Below are 25509 nucleotides of genomic sequence, written 5' to 3'. Positions count from 1 at the left end.
ATCTTCATATCTTGTATCATTAGTCGCTCATGTTTTATAATATCGTAGGTGTATTGCTGGCGTTGTGCCCCATTCGCATGTGTTGCGTGTTTTGTGTTTATCTATGTGACATGTACTGACGCGGCGTTGGGATAGTTACTCGCTGAATAATGTCAGGGTTCACAATAATAATGATACACATCTAACATTGTGGATATTCTTAGAGGGAAATAAGTCGCTTGGTTTTTTAAATCATACTATTTCTTTCATTTTACTCTTTTGTCATACTTTTTATAGTTTCCAACGTAGTTATACGTTGTTTCTACGTATACGTTGCATCCAACGTAGTTTCCAATGTAGTGGTTTGTTTCCAAGTGGGTTATAGTCTCCAATGTTGCGGTCTGTTTCCAACTAAGTTTCCAATGGCGCATCAATATTCACATGGAAATGTCAAACAGGAACTCTTGCTTCCCGTTAAGCTTTCACCATCCCCTAACACTAGATCCTAAGATACCAGAGAAGCACTCATAATCCTCCCCCTCCCCCCCCCCCGCCCCAGGTGGCTACAGGCGACCAAATATTCTGTGCAGTGTTGTGGTTGGTTCGTAAAATAAATTTGTTTCACGGCCGAGTTCTTGCATGCTTGAGACACATGGCTGCTCGTGTTCTCCCTTTGTAATTACAGTTAGTGCAGCAGATTTAGGTGTTCTGGCCTGATCCGTTACATATTGCTTACAGAAGGTTTTGGTTTTATTTTGCAGACTCTGAATGGCCATGAATTGCAGGGATTGGTGGTCCGTTACAGGTACTTAAGAATACTTATTACTATTCGTACCAAACTATTCGCCAATGACGAATCTTCATAATTTAGACGACTATTTCAAGTCACAAGGTGTCAATACGGCCCATGTCCACGCAGACGCGTTTCCCAATGCGGCCCGCCGCAGCTCATAACCGAGCCGCCCGGCGGCGGTGGGTTGTGTCACGAGCGGCACGGCCGTCGCCGTGTGAGACCCGCACCCGCAGCTAGGGTGTGGCGCGCCGCATCCACCGAAGGCCGACCTGATGCCGCGATAGATGAGCCGACCTTGGCGGGCTCGTCCCACGCCGTCCCTCCACGCCCGGCGGCCGCCCGGCGTGTCCCGCTCACGCCCGACGAGCGGCCCGGCTGCCGGCGGCGACGCTGGCCGCCAGCCAGACGCCGCCCTGCCGGCAGACATGGCGTCCGCCTGCAGACGACGGGCAGACTAATGGACCCGTAAACAGACGGGTTTGTCTCGCAGCTGTGGAGATGGCCTCGACTGGCAGATTCACTTTATGACACCGGATGTGACCTAGCGTCGGTAGATAAAGCGCGCTCTGCCTCGACATACTGTCACCAGAGCTAAGGCGTATACCTCGCGATGTCCCTGTGGACATCGTGAGGTATATGACCGCAAGGTGACGAAGCTGTCATGCTAAAAGTGAAGGTGTGTTGCAGCCTCGAGACTGGGGTATAACTGAACATAAAATAAACGCAACGGCAAAAGCTATGAGATCCACTTCCCGATAACTACATCTGGCAACGGGGATATCGCTGGTGAAAGGCCGCCATGCATAAGACATTAGTAATTGCACGCGTCACATGCTTCTAAACGATCAGTTCAACAGCCGTTGCTCGGTTCGATTGATGCAGCTCTGCTGAAGAAAGTCGGGGCAAGAACACACCATTGGGCAATACAACTTGAGTCATAATAATCCGTCAAATTTGTGTATCATCGATTTGAGTTGGGACACGGGCCAACGCGCGTTTTAAGCATTACTGGAGAATGCAATGGATCATGGCAGCGGAACACACGGAGACCTTAACACCGACCAGAGCCCTATGCTTGCGTATTTCTGTCGTACTCAGGTCTGTGGACGATTGGTCACGAATGCTGCCTTCATTTTGACCTGGTTATTTAGCTGCGTTATATTGGTAAATCATAAGCCATGATACGTTGAACAACATACGGCCTTGTTACCCTCAATCGATAACGGTCCTTGATAATTGTGTTAACTGGGCCCGCACTGCTAGCAATGTTTACTTAACTGCTGTGCTCATGCGGGTAAGGAGCATTGCTGTAGGGAGTGTCATTAAACCGGGGTGAAAACACACTTGCTATCACCACGGCGCGATCATCCGTACCCCGGCATGTACGCTGAGCGCCATCTATTGACATAGTTGGCACTGGACCGAGGCATGTCCCCTGGTTCTGTATGGTCAGGATCGCATAAGCCGCGTCAGGTGGTAATCAAACGCGGCTGTAGGTATCATTATGAACGCTGGCACGCGGACTGTCGCTTTACCCAGACAGGGATGTTGTTTTGACAGCCATCACAATAACACTTACCGAAGTCTAAATTTTAGATAAAACTTACGTAAGCCTTTATACCATAGCACTTCGACAAAATACAAACCAAAGTACAAAGTACAAAACAAGTCCGAAACAATTTGAAATCCATACAAAGCCAGCCACATTACTTCCTGGCCGGTGCTGGTTTTTCATGGGGAGGGTTCATATCACCGCTTGTCACAAGAGGTAGGATGGCTTTTCCTGATCACCATGCATGCGACTAGCTCCGTCACACTCAGGGCTAGTCGGAAGCCGAACCTCCTTTCTTTTGCTCTGCCGATGGCACCGCTCGTCAGCCCCGCTCGTGGGCCGGAAACGGTGTTGTAACTGGCGGCCATGTCTTATCTGTAGAACATCTGACGTTCTGGCCCGTTTCCCTCATTTGTAGTCGACCATAACACTTCATCTGATCCTGAAAGCGCGGTATTTAAAGGAACTCGGATGTATTTTCCTGCTCAATCTGTTCCGTTCTCCTGCTTTCAGCTTGTGTACGTATGGGTTGGTTGTGTGGTAGTCATTCACGAACCGTTCATTTCTGTACTGGGTTACGAACTGCAATGTCCAGATAGCCCAGACGTCAGAAAGTTAAAACCATCATGGATTTTAGCCCTCCCTGAATGAATTTTTTTTTTGCATGACCAACATAGATTTCTAAGGATTTATCACAATAAGTTCACCACATTCTTCGTCAGCAGAAAGTGGCCTCTCTTAAACACTCGCCCCCACAGGTTGGGGATCGGTATGCTTCCGACCTGTCCCCCGAGGTTTTCCGAATGATATCTCTCCAATATTTCATACAATTGTACCCAAATTCTGGTAGCCTCTCAGGAATTTGTTGCCAATGGTTTGGTACCAAAATGTGTCTCTATCATGGCATGTTTCTGATCAGTGACGGCTTTCTAGGAACGGTGCATGGGGATTGACCGGAACGGGCGGCGGACGGCATTGCTAAATTAGCAAATTCCTATATACTTATCAAAATACAACATAGCTACGTGTCAGTGTGCCCAGAAGAAAGCAAATAACATGACATTAATCCGAGTGACATTGTTTACCTTTTCTTTTGACCGTCACACTAAACGGAGCCTTTTCCACCGGGCGTGTCATACCTGCATCCGACATGTCACGATGCGTGCCAAGCACCGTCAGCCAGTTGGAGCAAGCTGTCCTCAAATTAAGTGTGGGGGGGGGGGGTCTGGGGAAGTTCATTTCGGGTGTCATACAGCCAGTGCGGTCGGCGTGTCATGACGCCAAAATCATCATCACCGACAAGTGGGAGGTCTAGGAGTCAGTGTGGCCATCGAACGCGAGGTCACGCACAACGTCATCCGTCCATCGAGCACGTCTGCCCCGAGGGGAGGGAAGGGCGTTGTCCGTCCAATTACCCGCACCGGCCTCGCCCGAGGGCATGACTGGCGAGCACCACCGTGGCCGGTGCTTGTTTGTCTCAAAAGTGAAACTCACCGCCGCGCCGTAGCCGGTACGGCGGCGGGGCGGCATGTCGTCGGCGCTGACCTTGCCGCAGGAACATGCGTTGTCCGGCGCGCTCGCGGCCGACGGCAGCCGCAGGGACGCTGCTGGGGCGAGCGTGGACCGGGTAGGGGGCGCGGCGCACGCAGCAGTGGCGGATCAGCAACGTGGAGTGCTTCGCTCACGGTTGGCACAGGTCGCTTTCTGGAAAGCGTATTTATCACCACGCAATCATTTCCGCTCTGTTGCATACACAGCATCCCACACAGAAAGTGACCGTAACGAGGCCGGGGTTCATTGCCATTTCACTTGGCACGCTAAAGGTAACCCAAATAAGTGCTCGATTTAGGCACAATAAGAGCCTAAATGGCAAGGGCGAGGGCGGTGAGGGCAAAAGAGGGGACGAGTGGGAGGGGTGGAAGGACGAGAAAGAGAGAGAGAGAGAGAGAGAGAGAGGGAAAGAGAGAGAGAGAGAGAGAGAGAGAGAGAGAGAGAGAGAGAGAGAGAGAGAGAGAGAGAGATAGAGAGAGGAGAGAGAGAGAGAGAGAGAGAGAGAGAGGAGGAGAGAGAGAGAGAGAGAGAGAGAGAGAGAGAGAGAGAGAGAGAGGAGAGAGAGGAGAGAGAGAGAGAGAGAGAGAGAGAGAGAGAGTTACGTTTAGGTTTGATACTCTGCAGCTTGATGCAACGACGAAAAGCGCAATCCTTAGGGTCAAACCACTGACCTAACATTAATGATACGAACTAGATGCGTTAACGCATATGTTGTGGCGTGTTCTCAAAGCCAAGGCTCTTGCCATCTAGTTTGGCGTCTGTCGTTAACGTGACACCGTCCCGTGACTGACTTCATAATAGGAAAACAGCTCTTAATCGGAGGACTTCCTGTGTGAGTGTGTGTGTCAACAGCGAAACGCGGAGACCGCTGTCAGCACTAGGCGGATGCGGGCAACTCTGAGGGGTTGGTGCTTTTATCACCATCACGCGAGCTGATGGTGCCCGGGTTGCATAGGCTGCCAAGGTCTGGCTTTGTATTTTGCTGCTTTGATGACTGTGATTCGGAGCCATGGACTTCCCGACGAGGTGGAGTCGCGAATGAAGGACGGGCCTTCAGGGAATCCCAATCATGTGCTAGAGGCAGCGAGCCCAGAGTGGGGAAACATGCTTTCCTGACATTCTGGCACACAACTCGCCGCGGCCAACTGAAGGTCCAGCCAGTAGGAGCGAGGCGTGCTACCATTCTATTCAGTGTCAACTCGCAAATGTTTACTAAAAACACATTTATGCAACTCTTCCAAGCAAGGCCGCGGACCAAGCGAACCGTAGTATCAACAACTGGAGGTTCCAGAACTCGGCTCTGTTTGACGAACCTGTGACGTTGCAGCCACTGAATTCACCGCTTTACAGATGCTGATCATACGCACGTGAAGATTTCGCCAAGACACAGCGCATCTTGAAGCATCGTCACATAATATTTTTCGAGTACTTAAATGCGCTTATTTGATCAGAAGACATGTCTCTGAAAAGTTGTAATGTTGCAAGTATTTCGCCACCCATTCGTTATAATGAGAAACATAAATTCATAAACTTATGAAAAGCAGCTGAAGAGCTCAGGCTGAGAACAGGTCCGTATCCTGGCAACCAGGCATCACCACCTAGCAGGCATTATCGATGCCGTGAGCGATCCACAAACAGTGGTCGACGTAGGGACATACGTAGGATGATGTCGGTAGCGTACCTGGGTGGACTGAAAACTGATCGGCAATTAGGTGAACAGGTCAAGGGCGCAGCCAGAACATTCTGCTGGGTCGTGGTCTGCTCAGCACGTCCTCAGAAAGGGGAGCTGAAAAACCGCCTATGACATACAATCTTTTCACTAATCTTTGCAAGGGTCAGTGATATGGAGATGAGTAAAACTGTCGGTAACTTCATAGGTGGTTCAGACTTGTGCAAAGGCATGATTGAAGCAATCTTCCAAGAGGTCGGAAAGGCCCGCGAATGAAGGATCTATTTAGCAATTTAGCACGTAGGGCCCGAGCAAAGCGGGATCACTGGCGGAGGGCATGCATAGTACTGCCGTGGCCAGTCGCGCACGGGCTGAGAGAACTTGAGAGAGGCTTGAGGGGAGAGAGGGGACAGAGATAGAGAGAGAGAGAGAGAGCAGAGAGAGCGAGAGGAAGAGAGTAGGTAGAGGAGAGAAGGAGAAGAGGAGAGCGATGAGAGAGAGAGGGGGATAGAGAGATAGAGATAAGAGAGATAGAGAGAGCGCTACTCGAGCGAGCGTATCCTCGAGATAGAGAGATGAAGAGTAGAGGAGGAGGCGAGGAAGAGGAAGAGAGAGAACACAAATGGGATGCAAGAACAACCTGGAGCTATTTATCACATTTTCTAATTCCCCACTGCTCGTTGTTGTTCACCGCTCACCTTTGCAGTCCCATCTTCGTACGAACGGTGTCACCATCGTGACACTCTGGCACATGTATCACACGAATGCAAAGCTGCCCGTCAGCCGTAGATACAGACGGTTTGGGTTGGATTGTACTGCAGATTGCCACCATGCTGATTTTGCAGCGCCCAGGACATTTCGGAAATACGTGGAAGGCTTTCGAAGTGATGTGAGAAGGCCGGGGCCTGTCCCTACATCACGTTGCCGCTGAGTGCGCTTCCAGTATTGAACATTTAACTCCTTTGAACACATTTGACCGTGGGGAAGTCCATATTACAAGCTAAAAAGCATTTGCAGATCGCATAAACTTTTTCACCACAGCCTATCGTGCATCTTGCACGTCACGCCACTCAACACAATCCTGAATCCCGTGCATTTACATGCTCGAACTGTTGTCAAGTACGTTGGTGCTATATAGAGCCGCCAGATGAAGCTTGAATTCACTCTTGCGCTCGCTTTTGTTGTGTTTTCCTGAAAACTGGCTGTTCCGTCACTTGTCGGATATGACTCGGCAAGGGCAGTTGAATACGCAGTAATTGGTTATTGAACTGCGATAGATAAGTCAGATGGAGGCAATTTCAATGGAAATCAATGTAGCTGGTAAATCCCACTCAGAAACCGCTGTGCCACGTGAGTCACGTCAACATTCGACACGTGATCGATCACGTCACATGTCACGAAAAGTGGCTTCAAAATCACCAACATGTGTCTCTGATTTCGTCGTGCTCATTATCATTAAAAATATTCATGTCTAACACCAATTTAAACAGCACGTTCTTGCGTTTCAGAGACAGCCGAGCCAGAAAGGCCGAAAGTGAAAATTTAGGTCATGTGAGGGTATGCCGGGGTAATGCCGTGCAGGGTCAAGGGCATGCCAGAGCAGTCAGGTTACCCCACTGGATCTAATTCTTCCGTTCTCCTGATTCACCTGTCATTGCGGGCAATGGCCGTAACAAATCACGTTGGATGTAGGTTAACCTCACGTGACGTCTGATGGTGGTCGGCTGTGATGCCGTGTTGTGTAACTGACTGAATGGCAGACGGATAAATTTGTCGGTGAATGACATGCTAACCACTGCGCATCTGGGAAACCAGAGATACGGGGTTCGATTCCTCGTGGTGTCCGTCCTTCTTGCCAGCGTGAGAGGCCGGTAACGCCATATAGCCTCAGCAGCTGAGTGCGTCGTAAGACCCCAGTGACGACGATGGTCGACAAATGACTTGAATTTGATGAAAGACGGAAACACATATGCCTACATGTCGAGGCAACAATTGCCTTGCACATGGCTAAATGACTGGCTGACAAAGAATTGCGCAAATGACTTGTGCATGACATCATTATAACATCTTGTGGATGGTTGACTCTCAAACATGCAAATCATCAAACAAACATAGTATGCATGCATCCAGCCGATTCATTCCGACTCTCTATTTAAGCGATCAACAAGAGCACAGCGTAATTACGATTTTGTGTCATTTGCTGCTTCTAAGAGCTGAAAAGCTGCCTGGATTCATTGGAAGACGAGGATATTCTACAGTGATAACAGGTAGCCCGACGTCCGTGATGCGATCAGCTGATAAATACTTCTTGAAAAAGCGAACCAAAATTTCTTAATAATTCGGTTTCTATACAATGGAGACCATTGTTATTTCATTGTTCGCTATCATCACCGTTGACATTGTCACAAGCCTAGCATGTTCCAAGTAAATATCTTCCCTCCCTCCACATTTATGATTGATAAAAGACCAGTATCCCGACATAGACTTTGATGGCCTACAACCCACAACACTATTCTATCCAAAATAACCAGATACATTCATGATACCTACAAAACATTTCTGCTGTAGGCCTAAGGCTAGAAAAATATTTGAATACACGTGTCACGACACTTAATTCACTTCTGTTAAAGTTCAACATCACCTGGCTTCTTTTGACTGGCCTTCCCTGGGCGCTTCAGTCTGCTGCAATTTATCTGACCGCCCCATACTGCACAAACGATTTGGATATTTGAACGCACCTGAAATGCTTTCCAATGTAAGCCGCTAGGTCTGAAAGCGAGGCAGGAGGGCAGAGCTGGCAAAAGAGACATCATCTCATTTAGTTCATTTCATTTATTCCATTAAGAACGCATCAACGTGGCGGTTGTTCTGCGCCTAATCGGACAATAGCAACACACTCCGCGCGGGAATACACGCCTAACCAGAGATGAAATCAGCTACAGTCAATGAGTTATTCATTCAAAATATTTAGGAATGGGCTTCCTGATGGAGCGTGGACGGGCGCCGCGGACAACAGTTCCATACGGAGGGCGACGCGGTACGGGCAAATGCCGCTGGGTGGAGGTCTGTCGGATACGCGCCAGTGTTTGTAGCAGACGCCAGCTTAACAGCCCGAGTTTGACATTTGAAACACTCGGCGCAAGTCGTAAATTAAGGATGCGGTGCACTTGGGGATTCGGGGGCGTGGGGTGCCCCGTGCGCATTCAAGTGGTGCACACGATCCGCAATACTACGCTAACCGACTGTCTTCAAAACGAAAAAAAGATACTAACCTGGCTGCTAGCTAAACAAAATGCGCCGTTCATAGAAACAGCGTTACACTGTTATCTTTCGTGCAACAGAAAACGAAGCATTCGTGTGTACGCATGTCCCATCCGTCAACTTTTGCCAGGCTGCCGCACGTAAACGACGAGAGTTACAGCCCCGATTATCTCATACCATAGCAAGCTTGTGTGAACTTTGGCCATTGTAAAGTTGGGAGTACATGCAACTTCCGAGATGCCCGCGAGGGGTGCGGTATAGATGGCAGTCATCATTGTGGCAGCAGCACGCTCGATAATTGAATTTCAGGATTTCAAGTGCTTTCGGATTTTCAACTATTGTTTAGTTATATTTCTTCTAAATCAGGTCATTCATTATCAGTCATTCAATCCTCATCAATCATTCATTAACCATAACTCATTCTTCTACATGCAGCGTGTTTGCAAATCGAGGTATACCATTAGCAACGCTGAACAACAAGACAGAGGGAACATAAACTTGAACCGGTCAAGAGACGACTATGAACGGAAACATACGGATTGCGAAAGCAGTTGCTAAGGCAACGGATGGATCTGTCGCCATCCCGCCATCATCGCAGCTTTACGTGTTGCATGCCACTTCCGTTCAGCGGTGGAAGAGAAGTACGTGTTGTTGTGGTGTCGGCGTCTGGTCTGGTGTCGTGTAACTGTTTATTCCGCGCGTGGAATGGGTGTTTTTAATTGGGTGACAGAATGCGTCAACCGGATGAAGCAAGAGCACCGCGACAGGTGGCTGCAGCCGCTCAACGACGCCTTGTGCTCGCATGCCGAGGAGGAGCGTCTGGTGGGGCCGGTGAGAAACACAACCCAGCGCCGTTATAAGCGGGTACAGAAATTGGCATTTGCAAAACCAATTCAGATTGCAATTAGAGAGCCAGGTGCCCCGGCACATGGCTAGGCTGCAATCATAAACAGATAAAAGTGAGCACTCAGATGGAACAGATGAAGAATGTTCTGATGAATATGTTCTGGAGATGGCACGCTGCAGCAGCGATTAACACGCGCCCGGATAGGGTTCAGTTCGCCTCCTCTCCCCAGAAATTTCCGGATTAGTTTTCAAAAGGCGCGGCCCAGCCGCTCCAAATTTTGCATGGCTGTAGACAATTGAATAGCGAATCATTTGGTATCATAAATTTAGATGTACCTTGTAAGGCACTGAACTAAGGCAGGCCAAAGTCAGGCCATGGATTTAGCGAAGTCAGTTTCTAGGAATCGCTCAATCTGATACAATAAGGGAGTGTTAAACGAAGCCGTACATCTCTGAGATACGTTCGCAGGCAACACAACAATTGAATGATCAGATCCATTGACCTGGGGTGAGGTGTGAAGGCCAGACCAAGGTCAAGATCAACCTGCTTTATTACTCTAGGGCTTACTGTATAGGATAGTTTCTGGTGCTCATTTCGAGTCTATTGATAATGGGAACCGCGTTGTACATCTTCCATGGACTTTTTCAAGGTCAGAATAAATAACTGAACCAATATGACACAGGTTAACATGTTGCTTTAGGAACATACTCCTTAGCGCAATCTTTGCCGCTTATTCATATGTAAAATTCAAAGCAGGGTTGCATGATTTGGTCACTACGACCTTCTTAAAGTCAAACAAGATCAATGATCTTAAATCAGCGCACGAAATTCCGCTTAGAACAGGCATCTAGTTCCTAGGAACACTTTGGAGACCAGCTGAGAGCTGGACTTTGTTTAACCTCATTTTCCCCGGAGGTAATGACCTAGGAAGCTCAAATTTTTAACTAATGAGTCCACGTACAGGTCAACACACCCTGTAAATTTGATGTCAACAGCTTTCTCAGTTCTTGAGCGTAGTTCTCAGTGTGGGATCAAATTAACCCCCTACCCAAGCCAGGGTATCCAACCGGCCACCCGGATGCGTGTTTATGTCCACCAAGATTCGTCTTACCACTATCACAGTCGGGTTTTTAAGGTCACAAACTCCAGGCGCGATCGGTGCATGTCACAAGCCTTAGCGCGGGATAGTCAGTCTGCAGACGCTTGTGTTGCATCTCCGAATGGGCGCAGTCCGCCCTCAGGTCAGCCACCGCGCGCCCTCGCGGCCGACAAGCGGTGCCGAAGAGGAGCTGCCACTGCCATCAGGTCTCACCGGCGTTCAGAGTGGCTCTAGCTTACTGCCGGGAGAGGGCGCGGTCATTATTTTGGTGTGCGTCACACTGATCCGAGGGCGGAGTAGCAGGGGGAGGAAGTGTGTGTGGGGGGGGGGGGAGGGAAGGGAGGAGACGCAGCAGTTCCCCCCCCCCCCCGTCTGCAGGCAGGGTGTCAAGAATGTGTTTTGCCCATTCAAAATTTTGGGAGGCCCCATTTGCTGAAAACTGAAGGTTTTCCACCTCGGCATAAACAGCCAAAATACAGATCAAGGAGAGCCATTACTGAACTACAAAACACCAGGTCGAACTCAGGAGATAGTATTTTGCACGCAGAAGCGTTTTTGAGACCACATCTGGTAATTCATACTTAGATCGAAAACAGTGGCGCAGACAGGAGGGACACAGGGAGCACATGCCTCCTAAGGTCCCGAGGGGCCCGAAGAGCCGCTCGGAACCCACGATGAAGGGTCCAATTTGAGGACCCCAAGGCCTGGCCGGAGTTGGTATCAAGGGTTCCTCAATGCCGGTCAGGGAGCACCAGTGTTGAACAGTCGGCTCTGTGCCGGTCTGAGCCCTGGGGTCCCACTTCCAAAGCAGGGACAGGACAGGGTCCGCGCTCCCCAGTGGTCGGGACCCCTGTAACAATGGGAGGCCACTATGCCGGTAGGACACCTAAGCACTTAAAAGGGCGTCCTGTGTCGCCAATCAGCCCCGAGTTGGCCAGGGGAACATTCGCTGAACAGGGACAATGACGGCACGCCAAATGTCAGAGGGTCCCTTGCGTTCGTCATGACCATCTGAAAATAAAATAAGATATGAGGACTTATGATGCGAGTCCACAACGAGACCATGAGAGGGCCCTGTGTCAGACAGGGCCCCAGTACGGGCCCCAAACGGGATCTGTCTACTCGATTTCCACCAACGGCCCGTTACGCCGAACTGGGGCATTTGTGCCAATTATTGGACTACCTCCGGAGATAATGGTCGTTGTTCTGTCGGTGAAGGATTCTGTGGCGACACAGGGTCAACTGCCCGGGTCAGAGGACCCCCCGCGAGGACCAAGACATGATGCATCCCTTTAAGGATCTCCGGGTCGACCAGGGACTCGCCTCCATGTCGCTGGAGTAGCAGTCGGTAGCCGGTAGACACCCTGCGCTGGGACGGAAGGCCCGTCAGTCCTCAGCCGTACACGATAATGTGCTCCCTAGCATCTACCCACGTTCGTCTGAGAGCGTCCATATTTCTTGCAGAAACGTATATTGAAGCAGATTACGTAAAACGGGCTTGAGCCTGTGCGCTAGCAGCTTTAGGAGCAATAATAACAGTGACGGTGGCTGCAGTTTCAGTAAAACCGGACACCGCTAGCCGCAGAAGATAATTATGATCATCATAATTATCATAATCATATAATTAACAGAAGATAATTAGAATAAAAGGGGCGTCAGGTGGCGGGCGCCCGCGCAAAATTAAGAAAATTTCTCTGAGTCGATTCGCACCGCTCAAAGACTAGGCTGGGGCGTACATTTCATCATTGTAACTTTGAAGGCGTCCTCTGAACAGATTACCAGCTACAGCAACACAAAAATAGATATCGTGTGTACGTAAATATATGAAATAAAGGTGAACTTTGACTTTTTCAAACTACCAGATTCCAGCACCAAAATTAAATAGGTGAAATAAGCTCAAAGACTGCTTTTAAACGTATGGATTCATGTCATGAAATTTACAAAGGTGCTTCTTTCGGACACGTAATCATCTTCGTCCGTCCGTCGCCTGCCGGTTCGTGTTAGCCGCTGTGGACGACGCCACGTGACCTAAGGAGTTTTTCATCACTAGGCCTCGGGATTTGTTTCTTTGACAAGCGGGCACATCTGATCGGAACTATCCTGCGTAATTGAAGATAGAACATTCGCAGGCGAAGATGGGTTGGGCAAGTTAGTACAAATTATTGGCCTCACATTTATCTACACTATATATGTATCTCTCGTTGTCATCTTTCTCAGATCTTTCAATATCTCTGCAGAGGCCAGGCAAAAATATGACAAGGCTCTTGGGTTCTGTTGCTTCAGATGGAGCCCACTGAACCATTGTGCGATGCATAGCGCTGGCATTTTGTAAAATGCAGCTGTTTAAGGCCGCTTCATCCAGTGTATTAACCTCAAAATACGTATAGAATTCCATCCTCCGGTACCATCTGATTTTTGTTCCATCTAATAAAGGTAAAATGAACATGCAAGAAAAAAAGCAGGCTCCCTCGAAATCCAGTGGGCCATATTCGTTGTCTTCGGGGCTTGGAGGGCAAAATTTGAATATCAGGCCCTTCCTTCAACCCTGTTCTCCTCGCCATACCTAGGCTCTGGCTATGTCCCTGGTCAGAAGGTCCTATTCGGTGTTAAGGAGACACTTTTGCTGGCCGTAAGACCCGTTATCAACTTGGTGGCCCCTATTCTAAAACAGGAGGTCCATGCATCAGATAAGCTCAGTCCTGGATCTGGATGCCTTGTTTTGGTATAATGAGGCTCTTTGCTAGATTCGAACGCCCCGTTCTCGATTGTAAGGATCTCGCACGAGCCTTTATGCACGAGACAGTTTTTTTCTGGAACAGGTCACCTGTGCTGGACAAGGGGTCATTAGCTGGATTAAAAGGCCTGAATAATTGTATCAAATAACCGCCTCTATTCTATTTTTTAATGGTCAACATCTATCTGCATGAAGGTTGACGCAACAATATGGTAAGGGATCACGTGAAACTGATGTCTCCCGCCCTCTTGAATATGACGCTGCCCATGGGGTCCCCTGTGGGGAGCCTTCATTCGTCCACGAGACCCCATGGAAAATCCTGTCCTCTCCCATAACTCAAATCCTTTGCGCCTACGCCGCCCCTGCCTTGATCCCGTCCGGAGCGAGCGCTGCAACGCCGTTGCACCCTCGACTGTCCACCAGCTCAGTGGTCACACCCGCACAGAAATTAATGACTATGTTTCGCTGCAAACAGCTGCACTAGCAATGAGCACCTGGTTGTTGGCTCGAAATAAGTAATTGTCATTATTTAAAAGTGCTGGATCTGGATCATCTGGATCATCATTTAAAAGTGCAAGTAGTAATGTATTTATGATGACTGCATATCGTGTAATGTTTTGTGTCTATTGCACTGGTGCGATTTTTAGATTGATGATGAGAACGGATTGGTCTTTACAGCACCGCGAAGTGGTCCCGGAGTCTGGTGGTGGAACTGGAAGAGTAAAAGAAGATTTAGATTTTCCGCGCTTTTATGATTGTTTCTTTGTCTAGAGGAAAACCACGAGGCAGAAAAGATACGCCCAGTCTAATTTTCGAAAGGAACGAACTGTTGTTGAACGACCTTCGGAACCATTACTTCACGATGGTCGTTCTCGTGCGCACGGCGCCCGCTGTCTGGTGTTACTTGCAATGACGAACGCCGTTCAGTTTTACGGAAACTGAACCCCCGACTACAGCTGTCCTTGCTCCCGGGATTTGGGGCGTGCACACTCAAACCTTTTGATGTGTTTTTTCGCCAATCGTTTTTGCAAAATAATGAACGCTCTCAGGTGACAATGGTATGGCTTTGCTAAGCTCATTTCGATCCACTCTTTTCACTACTAATGAGGCCCCTCATATTTTTCCGGCAAGGTTTTTCCTCGAGCAGAACACTAGGGGCACATATTGCTCCCAGTCAAAGGGCTGAAGGGCCATTCCGTCTCACCCGCTGCCATTCTGACACCACAGGACGAGATCCCCTGGTCGATCCGGAGGCCCTTAGAGGGGTGCATTATATCAAATTGGGCTGCTCCCTGACGTGGGAGGCACTCTGACCCGCGCAGTTGACCCCGGATCGACGCAGGAACCCTTACTGAGGCAACAGCATCCCTGATCGCCGCAGGTGGTTCAAAAGTTGGCATATAGTTGGCATATATTGGCAAGTTTTCATACTCCAGTTTGGCTTAAAGGGACCATGCTGCAATTGGCTGGAGGGCCCACCGTTCGGTACTTAGGGCCTTGAATGGCACAGGACTCTTCCATTGTCTCAATTTTAACACTGTATAAGGTTTTACGCTTCCTTTTCTTGTCAGAGAGCCACGACCAGCGCAGGCGGCCCTTTGTCATTCGGGGTCCCGTCATTCGTCCCCGACCCTGGTGAGCGAATGTTCCGAGAGGGCCCGACCCACTTTGGGCTGCTTGCCGCCACAGGACCCCTGTTAGACGTTGTGGCCCCTGACCGATACCATTATGGTTTCAGTGATCCCAACTAGTGGAAATTGCGGGCTCGGTCTTGCTTGTGCCTGGAAAGTGGCGCCAAGGGCCCAGACCAACGCGTAGCCGATGTTCAGTGTTGGCGGCCTCTGGCAGAAATAGAGGCCCATACTGTACCAGGGGTTCCCAATCAATGCAAGAAACCCTCTAACCGACATTTGAGGTCACGGCTTTACGGGCAGGAGGGCATCTTTAATGCGATCTACGGCCAGTCGTTGGGGCCCGTCACCTCCAATCAAGAAGACAATGAGCCCTCCAATGGGGCCATTGATATTTGGTCCCTAGGGCCATTGGAACCATCTTCAGACCTCCTCAAACAATCCCGTGACTGACTCCGGGCCGCTAGCCGACATATGACTCTATGTTAGACACTGTGGGCCCCTGACCGACACAGGGCCCCCAGCCGTTGTTTCAGTGACCCAGTCCACTGTAAATCATGGCCCTGGCCTTGCTTCTACTTAGGAAACGGGCCTCCAAAGTTCAGACTGACAGATAGACAGCTGTTCGGTGTTCGTGGCCTCTGGCTGGCTAAGACCCCTGCATTTTCTCAGGGGTCCTTAGGCTCTACAACGGGACTTCTGACTGACATTTCGGGCCACGAGTCCACGGGTTGTGGCTCCCCATGTGGCCCATACCTTTTCCTCCGGGCCCTTATGTCATCCGACCGAACCCTTGATTGTTAGCTCCGATGAGCCGCCCGCGCCCCTCTTCGGAAACCATTGAGCACTGCCTTCGGTCGGCTCGGGGGCCCCCGGGAACACAAAAGCCTCTGTAAGGTACTGTGGACGCCTGGCAGATACAGGGGCCCCGACCAGTGCAAATTGCCCGTCCCGGCTTTGTAGGTAATGGGAGGAGGGCCTCAGGCCCTTCCCGGCACGGAGCCGACTGTACGATACTTGTGGTTCCTGATCGACCCACATAAGTCCATATCGAATCAGGTGGTCCCCGATCTGGTCAGTGCGTTTTTTTTGCACAGGGCCTGTTCCCGCAGGCCGGGGCCCCTAAATAAGACCCCGACCACCCCGCCGTGCCCTTAAGCACTCCAATCGGGCCCTGGATCGTCGGTACCAGCGGGTTCTCCAGGCTTTTCGGGACTCCTGGAACACTGCCTCTGGCCGACTCGAGACCTCTTGTCAACACAGGCCCCCTGTTATGCTCTGTGCAGCCCTGACAGACTTAAGGCACTGTGCGGCCCCAACCAATACAAATCGCTGGCTCCCGCTTTGTCCCTGCTTCGGGAATGGGTCCTCAGGCCCAGGCCGACACGGAGATGACTGTGCGCTACTGGTGGTGCCTGACCGACATAGGGGCCGTTCTTGACTCAGGGGGCCCCTGATCAACAGGCAGAGCCCTATGGCTGGAATTGGAGTACCCGGCCTTTTGGGCCCATCATCGTAGGTCCCGAGGGGTCCGAAGGGTCTCTCGAAACCTAATGGGGCACGCTCCGGTCACAAATCTGGCATCTTCTCCAGTCATGATATGAACGCTGTAAACGTACTTGCCAGTCTGGCACTACTTACCTTTGAGCTTTGAGATGGTGAGAACAGACCGCGCCATTTTTGAGTCAGACTTCAGGTGGCTGATAGACATATAAATCTTCGACAGATTTATCGTGTCAGCTTTCTGGAATCCGGGCAGGTGAATATCCGTCCTTTCATCTGCCATCGTGCAACGTTTGCATCGATGAATATTTAAAAGGAACCCAAGCCAGCCTTTCAAATAGGGCTGTCACTTTTTAAAATTGGCTGGGGTTAGAGGACGGCCAAGCCGATATAGCCAGTCTAGCCCCCAGACCCCGATTTCTCCTCCGATTTTTTCCACTTTGATTTGCGTCGCAACTGTAGAAATTGGAATGCAAAGTATTTTATGAATTCCAAAACTGCTTTTGATGCTAAAGAATAATTTCCCATGTGTAACCGATGTGATAGTGATAACACTGATATACAATGAGGATGACATTGTTTGCGATGTGTTACGGTACCTACGCGTGGGGGGGGGGGGCTCAGACGAGCATGATGAGACTCAAGTCAATAAGATGGGCTCCCCCCCCCCCCCCCCTGAAAGTACACCACTTTTGGCGCGCTGACTTTTGAACAACGCTCTGGGTCGTTTCAGCCGCTGCGTTACCAAAATATGATGTTACGCTACAAGGGGCGCTTCAGGCATCGTTTCCGCGCAACAGACGTAGCCACTTAAAAGCAAATGTTTTTTGTCGTAACAAAGCAGGAAAAAGAGGATCACAGGACGCCTTCGACACAGGGGTGATCATTTATCAGAATGTGACTCCAACTTAAAAACGCGAATCAGGTCAACTGTGCTACGCTTGGAGCAAGAGAAACGAACTTCTCAAAGCTGGTTTTGCAAGATAGCTACTTTCTAGCCCATGCCTTGACCCACACCAGCATGATCATGTACAAGGGTTGAAGACCACCAAAGAGCAAAGCCATGACATATCATGGGATAACCTTATATGACTCCATGTTACCTCTTGGGGATGAACGGGTCCAAGCGAGAACCTAAAGCAGCATTACTCTTCGAATGTCAGAAGCTCCGTGGAGATTGCAAGAACGTGATTTGATTCTGTGTATGCCCAAGGCTAGCAGGTCAGCAGGTCAGTAGGCACAATTTAGTACGACCTAACTATTCGCTTAAGAACACAGGTGGTCATGCTATCACCCCTTGCCTTTGTGCACATTGCATTAATGTGCACATTCGCACTAATTGGTGAATAAGCAAAGCGTCCTGTTGTAGCCCCCCCAGTTGCGGGAATTGAAGTTATGATTCTATTTTCGCTCCTTGGGAGGCTTGCAACATTGATAATGTGGTTGATGACTCAACTGATGCGATGGCAAACTGCACACATCCTGGGTGTAACTGAAGTTATTCTGTATTCACATGTTCAGTGTATTCTATATTCACATGTTTAGTGCATGACGAAAACATCGTGCGGAAATCACACACAGACACTATACCTTGACTTGCAAATCGATCTTTTTCGGGGCTGTTCATCGAACGCTTGAAGCAACTATTGCGGCACATATCTCGCAACTAGTTCAAAACTGGTCCAGAAGCTACTTTCCGTTTTTTATGTGGTTCGATAACATTGCAGTGAATGGTTGTGATGAAATCGTTGAACTGCGTTAGCTGTGTGCGATTGTCAGTTTATTTTTGCGTGTTACAGCAAATCAAAGACGTGCCAAAAGCGTCAATAGTGTGCGAAAGCTGCACGACGTTTAAAGTGCACTTAATTCACACGATCCATCCAAGCGCTTGCTACAATCCGCTTTCGGCTGTGTGCAGCACAGGTCTTACGTGCTGCGCGATGTGCATAAGCATGATACCATTCCTGCAGCAGTCCTCAGTCTTTTAATCTGATTCGCCGCGAGGCTTTGCACTCTGTTGCATCTGACCTTCCAATTGGTGACCCCTTTAACGATCCTTTCAATCCTTGACCATCCCGTGCTCATCTCCATGCAAACCGGCCCCGCCCTGGCAGCCTATCTGGGTCAGCAGCTCGTCCGGCGGGCCCTTGTCCTCGTAGGAGCTAGCGCGTCCGCCTCCGGCGAGGCCCTTCCCCAGCCGGCGGGCAGGCGTGGCACCCACCGCCACCGCGGAAGTGTTGCTGGCGGAGGTCGTGCGCCGTCGAGTGTGACATCCGTGACGCGCACGCCGGTGGTGCGAGGCGCGGCGCTCCGCCGGGTCGGCAGACCGGTCAGGGGTCACGGGACTGGCGCGGGGCAGAGGCAAACACATCTGCTGGGTCGCCCGAGGCGTCCTGGGATGAACGAGCCTTATCCTGACACGTCGGGGTCAGCCGCACCGCCCAACCTCCCGATCTTAGCTGAGCCATTGACCTTGAGCGCAGGCATTTATATTGACGGCGCAAGGTTACCTGACCAAACTATAAAACCGATCCGCCCAGAGGAGCGTGCATTCATTCCCGTTTCCTACTCTCGTGGGGCAGCACCATCAGGATGAGAGCTGTAAGTGTCAGTGCCACTAGACCATTGTAGTGGAGAAACATCGCTTCACTTACCATGAGTATCAGCATCAAAGCGCTGTGTGGTAGTCAACCAGCCCTTCAGTTTTGTTCGGTTTCTTCTAATCTCCCGGCTTTTGTTTATATTTGCATATAATCCATTATGTGTGTGTGTGCAGGTGGTTATGCCGGTGATTTAGTCAATTTAGCCGCCTGTGTTTGTCCATTTCCAGTTCCTATGAGTAAATTCTTACCACTCTGACATTTTTAAGGCGTGATTCGGTGACAGAGTGCTCGTCCAGAGTAGCGTGTCCGTATATAACGTCGCTGTAATGCGCCCCACTTGATCAATTATATTTGAACCCCGAACCAGAGGGGAGCTGGGGATAGGAATCAGTTGCTTTGTTGAAAGCCTACCCTTTAGATGCCCACTTTCTCATTCTAACATCGATGTCCAGCTCAAGGAGCAAGCTCATCTGAGTCCCTCGTACGTGTCTTGACGTCGCAGCGGTCACCGTCCGCCAATGTCCTGTTTGGCGAGGGAGCTGAGCTGAGTGGCGTCCGTTGCAGGCTCTGTTGCTGTGCGCGCTGGCTGGCGCGGCCGTGGCGCAGGTGACGGACCGTCCCACCACCACCACCACCCCGGTGCCGATCCTGAAGCAGGTCAACCGCGTCAACGACGACGGCTCCTACACGTACGGCTTCGAGGCGGCTGACGGCTCGTTCAAGCTCGAGACGCGCGACGTGAACGGCGAGGTGACGGGCAAGTACGGCTACGTCGACGCCAACGGCCAGCAGCAGGTGTTCGAGTACAACGCGAACAAGGCTGCCGGCTTCAGCCCGAGCTCGAGCCTGATCCCGCAGCCGCCACCGGGCCTGCCTCAGGCCTCTACCAGCCAGGTGGCGCCCGGCACCTTCGTCGGCGACATTGACGTCGCGCTCGACGGCTACAGCGAGGACCTGGACGAGGACGGCTTCGTTGACCCGATCCCGACCGGGCTGCAGCGGCCGGCCGCGCGCGGCGCCGCGCCCCGTCCCGCGGCGCCCCGTCCGGCGGCGCCTGCGCCCGCCCCCGCCGCCCGGCCCGCCGCCCTGCCCGCCAGCACCACGCGCTTCCAGGGTGCCGCGCCGCAGCTGCTTGCCCCAGCAGCGGCAGTTCGCACCGCAGCAGCGCCAGCAGGCCGTTCCCCAGCAGCAGTTCGTGCCGCAGCAGTTCGCACCGCAGCAGTTCGCGCCGCAGCAGTTCGCGCCGCAGCAGCAGCAGTTTGTGCAGCAGGCGCGCCAGCTGACGCCGCAGCAGCAGCAGTTTGTGCAGCAGGCGCGCCAGCTGGCGCCGCAGCAGCCGGCTGCCGCTGCCCAGCCGGTGGCTGGTGCCCAGCGCTTCTTCCGACCCGTCCAGGGCTTCGACGCGCGCGGAGTGGTCAACGGCTTCCAGCCAGTGCCGCTTAACGGCTAGACTGCCAGCCACTTCCCGGCCTCTCCCTGGCAACTATTTATTCACTATGCCTCAACTGTGCACCTTGTCCCATGACGAATCAACTGCGTGCCTTGTCCCATGATGAATCAACTGCGTGCCTTGTCCCATGGCGCCATGTCAGGCGACAAATGACAAGGAGTCTATGCGCTTAACACTTCGCTCATCTCCAAGAATACCGTGTTATGCTGATGAAACGCATCGTTTTTTAGATTTCCTATGGAGCGACTCCCTGCGATTTTTTGCATCACTTGTGTTTGTCGGATATTGATGCTGCAGAGCGCAATAAACGCTCTAGACATTAGCTGCGGTGAGAATGTGGTGAGAATTTAAACATTTGAATGCGGTGAGAGCTGCACGAGATGCAAACTGCATGCCAAGCGTGAGCCGATTCCAGCGACATTTTGGGTCATGGCTCCACTCCTTGACATTGCGGGCACTCCGAGAACCGCGACGCTCCCATTCCTCTCAAGCGGTTCGCGGTGCCCATAGGCGTTTAACATACATAACAACTGCAATGCATACAAATATGATTGCGAGCGTTCAAGAGCCCTCCCAATCCAAAAAGCTATAGGAATGAAGCCAACCCTGGCTGAAAGGGACTGTAACGTGAACCGAAAGGGACTGCGACCTCGGCTCAAGGGGCAATGACCCGGTTTGATCCACTGCTGGGTGAAATCCTGGCTTTGCCAGTGGATGACCCCTGTCGTACCCCAGCATGCAATATCAGGCTGGGCCCTGCATATCATTATGAAAGACCTATTAAAGCGTATCACACTGACCAGCTAAGGACCCCCAGAAGGTTATTACGAATGCCCGAGCCGGAGGATACTCTTGCACCAAGCATCCTTGACGCCGCCGCCTCCAGCTGCGCCCTTCCCCTATAAACTCCATTTCCTTGCAATCACTACCATACCTGCTTCTGCATTGCGCAATGCGATACTTTGCTTTCCCGATCTTTTGACTCGCCGCGCGAAGCTGATATATTATTCAATTAGCAGAATCTTTCCCAATAAAAAATGAGTTTACAGTCATTTTCAAGCGAAAATGACATCAGCACAGGACATGTCGACCTCACACTCTATGTGTAATGCGCCCCCCCCCCCCCCCCCCCCTCCATTGTGAGTACCACGACGGAGTCAAAATGCCCATCAAAGGAGCCTCGCCGCGGAGGACCAGCTGGCGGTGCCGTCAACGACCGCGCCGACCCAGATACTCCAGATGAGGTAATTAGTAATTGGCGGCGCCGACGGCGGCGGCCAGGTGCGCGCGCGGGCACGCCGTCCGGCCACTTTTACTTTCGGTCGGCTCCGCCGCGGGGCGCCAAGGTCGCGGGACGCCGCGCCATCAGGATGGATCTGGATCATCTCGGCGCGGCGGCCCGGTCCGCGCGCGCCGCCGCTGTCTGCGCGCGGCGCTCGGCGGCGGGCGGGGCGGGGGCGGCGGCGCGGTGGACAGGGGCCGCCGGGCTGGGGCGGTCGCGGGCCCCCGACAGTTGGGAAACCGAGCAGCGCCGCTGCCGGCGCCGCTGGGGCTCCGCCTTTCACCGCTGGGGCTGGACCCGGCCGTTAACGGCCCGCCTCCGGCCGGCTAACGAGACAAGTGCGTCAGAAGGATACGATGTTGCAGAATAGCCCCGGGCGCTGGGCGCCAGGCTACCACTAATCGCCTCAGGCTGGAGCAGATGACTGAATTGTGAGTTCCATTCCAACAGACTGACTCAGCAGGAGCGGCCATGGACCCAGTCTGTTGCGTGCAGCCGATGATAGTGGCTACCGCTCTAATGGCGAATTCAATTCCAACAGACCGAGTAAGCAAGAGCGATCATGATCCCAATTTGCTGCACGTAACCGATGATAATGGCTGTCGCTCTTATCTGTACGACAAAATGCACACCATCGATATCAAACCAGTTACAACCATTAACAAGCCAATCGTCGCGGGTGCCCTATGACGAGACTGCCATTGTCTTCAGCATGCCACAAAAACAAAGACAGCAGGCTCAGACCCGTCACTGCTTCCGTAGTTCTGGCGTGCCAACAGTCAATGGCAAACCTCCCAAGGGCTCTGACCATGGCCGCTACGTTCTCACGCCCCAAATAACTTCGCACAAAACCCGACCGCTGTTCACTGACTGTTCAGCTGTAGATGCGACCTGTTATAAGTCACTCTGGCAGCACCCGGCCAGCGGTACGGGTGCTGCCAGTACAGATGGGTACGGGTACGGACGGGTACAGATGACCTAGTCATCTGATCATTCTCTGTCGTTAGAAAGGCGACGCGAGCTTTGGAGGTATCGCTGACCTGTCGTACGCGGTACTGGCTGCATTAGGAGCCAGGCTGGTCTACGGAAGAGTGTGTGGGAGGGGGGGGGGGGGGGTGATGGCTGTGCAAATAACAAAACGCTCCAGGATAAAACCGAGCCGCTAAGCGTAACATTGGTCGTAAATATATATATGTCTTTGAACAACCAGTGATATAAAATCGTCGAAAAATCTATGTACCGTAAAAATGATACAAATAAACACGTTACTCAACTACATGCCTTTTCATCAGCGGATCAAGGGCCATGATTTTTCTCAAAAGGTAACAACGTGTTTTAGCAAGCACACAAACGGAAGCAACTCCAATAAGATATGCAGGCGATTAGGGAAATCAATAGGACGGACTGACGACGTTTTTTTATTGAACCTTCTGCAGTGAGCATCGTGTAGATGTATTCCATAACATGGCCTTATAATGCGGAAGCCATGGGCTGAGGCGCGATCCTTCGCTTGCTATTTTACTGTATATTTCATGTTCACATACGGAATCTCAAACGAAACATTCACATTTATACGCTACGTCCAGATTCATACAACTACCAAGAGAGCTCGGATGGCGTTTTATATGCTCTTTCAGCTGACTTGGAATTCAATTTAACCGATATAAAACAGCAACCAGTGCCAATTCAGTAGCAACAAAGCATAATTGTCATCAGGGTTTCAATAAAAACGTCTTTAATGCGGTTATCACACGCTTGCTAGTAATATCACACAACTGTGCGAGATAAATACATTTTCTGTTATTACAAACTCACATCTAAGAGATCCACTGTTGGCAAAATCTGGCTCAGAACAATCTTTTCGAATTTAAAAGTGGCCGAGGTTATGGTAAGGGGTAGCTCAAAGGAATTCAGGGTCAGTGAGGCAACTGGACCTGACCAGATACATGGTGGAATGCTAATGAATAAACTAGTATTTTGGCTTGTCCCTCTTATGTTTTATTTAAGAGGTCATAGAGTTTCCCACAAGTACCCGAGAACTGACACGATGTCAATGGAGTATCGATATTAAGAAGCGGACCAAAACGAGTGTCAGCAATAACAGGTTTGTCAGTCTAACGTTACCATTATGCAATATCTCAGGGGATTTTTTTAGGGCTAGCCTTCAGCCACAGATAAGCACCATTTGATGAAAAGTCGTAAACATGGTTTTCTTTCTGTTTGACAAATATTCTAGAGCTCATGGAGCATGTTTTTCGTCAGATAGATGAAGGCAATGGCTTAGACATTGTTTACCTTGCTTTTAATAAGGCGTTTCATAAGGTTCCTATCAGCGTTGGCTTTATCGTTTAAAATTGTATGGCACTGAGTCAAACATTCTTAAATGGGTAAGGTATTGGCTGGGAGGCAGGGAACAAGGTGCAATGGTGCAGGTGCTCAACGGCACAAGATCTTCCTGGGAGCTAGTAAAAAGTGGGGTTCCACAGGGGTCGGTGCTGGGCCCTGTGTTCTTTATTGTATTGTAATAGCACTGAGATAACATTAAAGAATAAGGCGCTAAAGCTTGCTGACGTTATTCCATTAGAAGGGGTTTCGAAAAATACCGATAGGGTGAAACAAATACAACTTACGTCGAAGAACTAGCAAATTAGGCTTATCCGCGGTAGATGTCATTTAATCATGACTAGTAAAAAGTGATGTATTTTGGTAGTTTCGGCAGTGAGGCCATCAGGTATAAATTCAGATAGGCCGAGAGTTAGACCAGATCGAAGAAGAAGGGAATTCAGGGCTATCATTTCCAGGAACTTCAAGGCTGATAAACAATGTGGGGCTGCTAGGAGCATGGCACTTTGGATGCTGGGACTTATCAACAGAAATGTCCGTTACAAGAGTAGAAACGTTGTCAAAAACTTGCACTTAGCTTCTGTCAGACTACACCTTGAGTAATGTATACCAGCCTGGTCCCCATGTTTCCAAAAATTATATGGATAGGCTGGAAAGAGCAGAGTGAAAAAGAAATAAGATAAAACATGGGATTGGCGGTCTAGAATATGAGGATAGGCTTAGAGCTTGGGGGTTGCATGCAGTGAAATATCGTAAAATGCCGTGAAATATCGAAATACAGACTTAGAGAGAATCTGGTAGAGACGTTCAATGCCATGAAGGGGCTAGACAAGGAGATCTACATGGAACACTGCAAATTTGAGACTTACAGACTTGCCCGAGACTTACAGGAAACTAGCTTGATTTAGCAAAAGGGACAAGTATGAAGAGGCATATGAGTCAAAGAGTAGTGAATCATTGGAATGTGCTGTCAAACGCAGTTGTTGGAAGTCCCTCTCTGGCAACATTTAAAAATCTTTCCGAAACGCTCTGCAGGTAGAAAGATCTCATTTACAGCTAACTTAATGCAGATCAGGTGGTTTGATCAATTTCGGAGATGAGTGCAGAACTTGAGGTAAGGCCAAATTCGATGAGCTCTTGTAGCTCTTTGTTAGTCAGACGTCTTTATGTCTTTGTGTCCTTATAACATGCGTTAGCAATTTGACGTATGTG

General features: G+C 50.5%; 2 protein-coding genes across 2 annotated transcripts in view; both read left to right on the top strand.

Annotated features, from left to right (window-relative positions):
• LOC119100364 (proteoglycan 4) overlaps window positions 1-4434 on the top strand; it is a gene marked incomplete at its 3' end in the record, with an annotated part of 8215 nt that extends 3781 nt beyond the window's left edge. Inside the window, exon 5 of the mRNA XM_037223465.1 lies at window positions 4375-4434. Within this exon, the coding sequence (XP_037079360.1) occupies window positions 4375-4434 (60 nt within the window). The remainder of the gene's footprint in view (window positions 1-4374) is intronic.
• Window positions 4435-9549: 5115 nt separating this feature from the next.
• The window catches only part of LOC119100362 (larval cuticle protein III/IV), a 17833-nt gene continuing 1873 nt past the window's right edge, over window positions 9550-25509 (top strand). The window contains exons 1-2 of the mRNA XM_037223464.1: window positions 9550-9636; window positions 19787-20247. Coding sequence (XP_037079359.1) covers window positions 9550-9636; window positions 19787-20247 — 548 coding nt within the window. The remainder of the gene's footprint in view (window positions 9637-19786; window positions 20248-25509) is intronic.

Source organism: Pollicipes pollicipes, unplaced genomic scaffold, assembly GCF_011947565.3.
Source record: "Pollicipes pollicipes isolate AB1234 unplaced genomic scaffold, Ppol_2.1 Scaffold_4881;HRSCAF=5763_pilon_pilon_pilon, whole genome shotgun sequence".
In the NCBI taxonomy this organism is placed as follows: domain Eukaryota; kingdom Metazoa; phylum Arthropoda; class Thecostraca; order Pollicipedomorpha; family Pollicipedidae; genus Pollicipes; species Pollicipes pollicipes.
Note: the sequence above shows the minus strand (reverse complement) of the source record. Positions and strands in the feature narration are given on the sequence as shown.